Source organism: Pteropus vampyrus, unplaced genomic scaffold (genome assembly GCF_000151845.1).
Source record: "Pteropus vampyrus isolate Shadow unplaced genomic scaffold, Pvam_2.0 Scaffold39, whole genome shotgun sequence".
NCBI lineage: Eukaryota > Metazoa > Chordata > Mammalia > Chiroptera > Pteropodidae > Pteropus > Pteropus vampyrus.
This window is the reverse complement of record NW_011888820.1, coordinates 9,974,449-9,976,595: the sequence shown is the minus strand read 5'-3', so window position 1 is coordinate 9,976,595 and position 2,147 is coordinate 9,974,449. Positions and strand designations below refer to the sequence as shown.

At 35.9% G+C, this 2,147-nt stretch overlaps 1 protein-coding gene across 1 annotated transcript in view; it reads right to left on the bottom strand.

Moving 5' to 3' along the window:
* MEGF10 (multiple EGF like domains 10) overlaps positions 1 to 2,147 on the bottom strand; it is a 165,231-nt gene that overhangs the window by 109,709 nt on the left and 53,375 nt on the right. The window contains exons 5-6 of the mRNA XM_011358336.2: positions 2,089 to 2,147; positions 620 to 720 (exon numbers count right to left, since the gene is read on the bottom strand). Coding sequence (XP_011356638.2) covers positions 620 to 720; positions 2,089 to 2,147 — 160 coding nt within the window. The remainder of the gene's footprint in view (positions 1 to 619; positions 721 to 2,088) is intronic.

The window sequence follows — 2,147 nt, the reverse complement described above, 5'->3', positions numbered from 1 at the left end:
ATCTCACATGATAATCTAGGATTTTCTTTAGCGTATCATTAAAATATCAAACTTTTCTCAAGATATCTCCAAATGAATTGGTAAGATGGAGTGGGGCGGAGAGAGAGAAAATGACAATTAAAAAAGGTCTACTTTGTGACCCAGGCTTACAGTCATTTCTCACTGTGAAAGCTCATCCTTCCTTAATAAACCTCATCATTCCATGCACCGGCAAAGAATACATTGATCTCTCACAAGTTGATTCAGTACTCTGGTCGGGTGCTGTGAGAAAGTTACATCTCTGTTCTTTTCTGTGACCTATAAATCTAATGACTCGCTGACCAATTTCCAAAGAGACATTTATGGAAGAAGTGCAATTAACATTGCTACATCCAGCCATGATTCATCTTTCAATAACATCTGTTTTCTCCTCAAGTGACATTCACTTGGAGGTTTTCGATAGGACAGAGGGATGAAGTTAAAGCTTCTCTCCTAACACAAACCAAGAAAGCAGCAAAGAAAGAAAGCGATTGGTCCACGCTGCCCCATCTCCACAGGCCTCCATTGCGGCTGCCATTAAAGAGTCAAACCAGCATTGGGAAAAATAAGTGAAACTTAAAGGGATGAAGTTCTTACTTACGGACACACATTTCCCTGCTTTCATAAAATCCAGGACAACACTGGGATTTTCGCCTATACATAGTTTTTTCCCCATGTCGATAGGCTGTCCGATAACTGACTCTATATAGAGGGAAAAAAACACATTGTTACTTCTTTTGACCTGCAATTTGATTCCCCCAGGAGTCTAGGGAAAAAAACACATTGTTACTTCTTTTGACCTGCAATTTAATACAAAAGAACTATTAAATATAAGTATGAAAAGCAAAGTACTCTAAAATAATTAAGAAGAAACATGGAATATATGTCTTGACCGATATTATGCTCTTATCGATTTGCTAAGAATATACTAAGATTGCCCATTTAAGCCAACCTATACTTTATTTCAAGGGATCAGAAGTTTCATGACTTCTGTATTTCACTTATCTTGAGATATCTTGAAAAGTATTGAGTAATTTCAGATATGAATCTTATCTAATCATCATTCATTTACGTGTTTTAAAGGAAGAATCCAGAGAATTCCTTTAAAAGTCTATGACAATGCAATTTCATCTCACTATAAAAAAGAAGACTTATAGACAAAAAACTTTACATTTAACTAAAGCTTCATTCATTCATTGATTCGTTTATAAAACACATGTTTATTGAGCACTTACTATATTCCAGGCACTGTTCTATGCACTGGAAAAATAGATCACAGCGAGGAAAAAAACATAAAGCTTCACTCTCAAGAAACTTACATTCTAATGGGGAAGAGAGACCTGTAGCATTTAAGATGCACATTAAACAAATAAATATACAGTGACTGGAGATGATTAAATGGTGTGAAAAAAAATAAAGCCCGACTAAGGGACTAGAGTATGAGAGGAAGGGAATGCAAGTTTAGACAGAGTGGTCAAGGAAAGCTTGTCTGAAGAAATGACAATGAGCATAACATAATTTAGTGCAGCATAAATCAGCAGATGTCACACTGGACCCATGACTTATACTGCCATAAGTATTTTACAAATGAAATTAAGGCATCATCGTTCCCTTCTATATTAACATTTAATTCATTGTTTTGTTTTCTGTTTTCACATTTATAGGAAAAAACATGTCACTTATTGTACTTAAGCTGAGGTCAAATTTAAGTTTGCCTACATTGAGTCAGATGTTCAAGTGGAAACATATGCTGAGATATGAGTTTCCTGATATCTGGTGATATCCGTATTTAACAGCGTCTCCCTAATTATTCACGACATAAAAGTTGGATGAGTTCTTGCTAACCAAGTAATGGGGACCAGTAGACATTTTCTCTGGAAGCTCCTTAAGGGTGCAGACAACCTTTTTGCTTTTCTATATCTCCCATAATTTGGAACAAATCTAGGACAATAGCAAGCACTCAGTAACTATTCGCCAGATGAATGGATGCACCTGCTCAAGTACTTAATGTCTTTTAACAAACTCCTTCCAAAGCTGCCAAATTCATAAATATATCTGAGCTTTTATTACCTGTGCCGTGTGCATTTAAACCAGTTCAGAATGTCAGTGCAGCTAGTGTAGTAAATTTG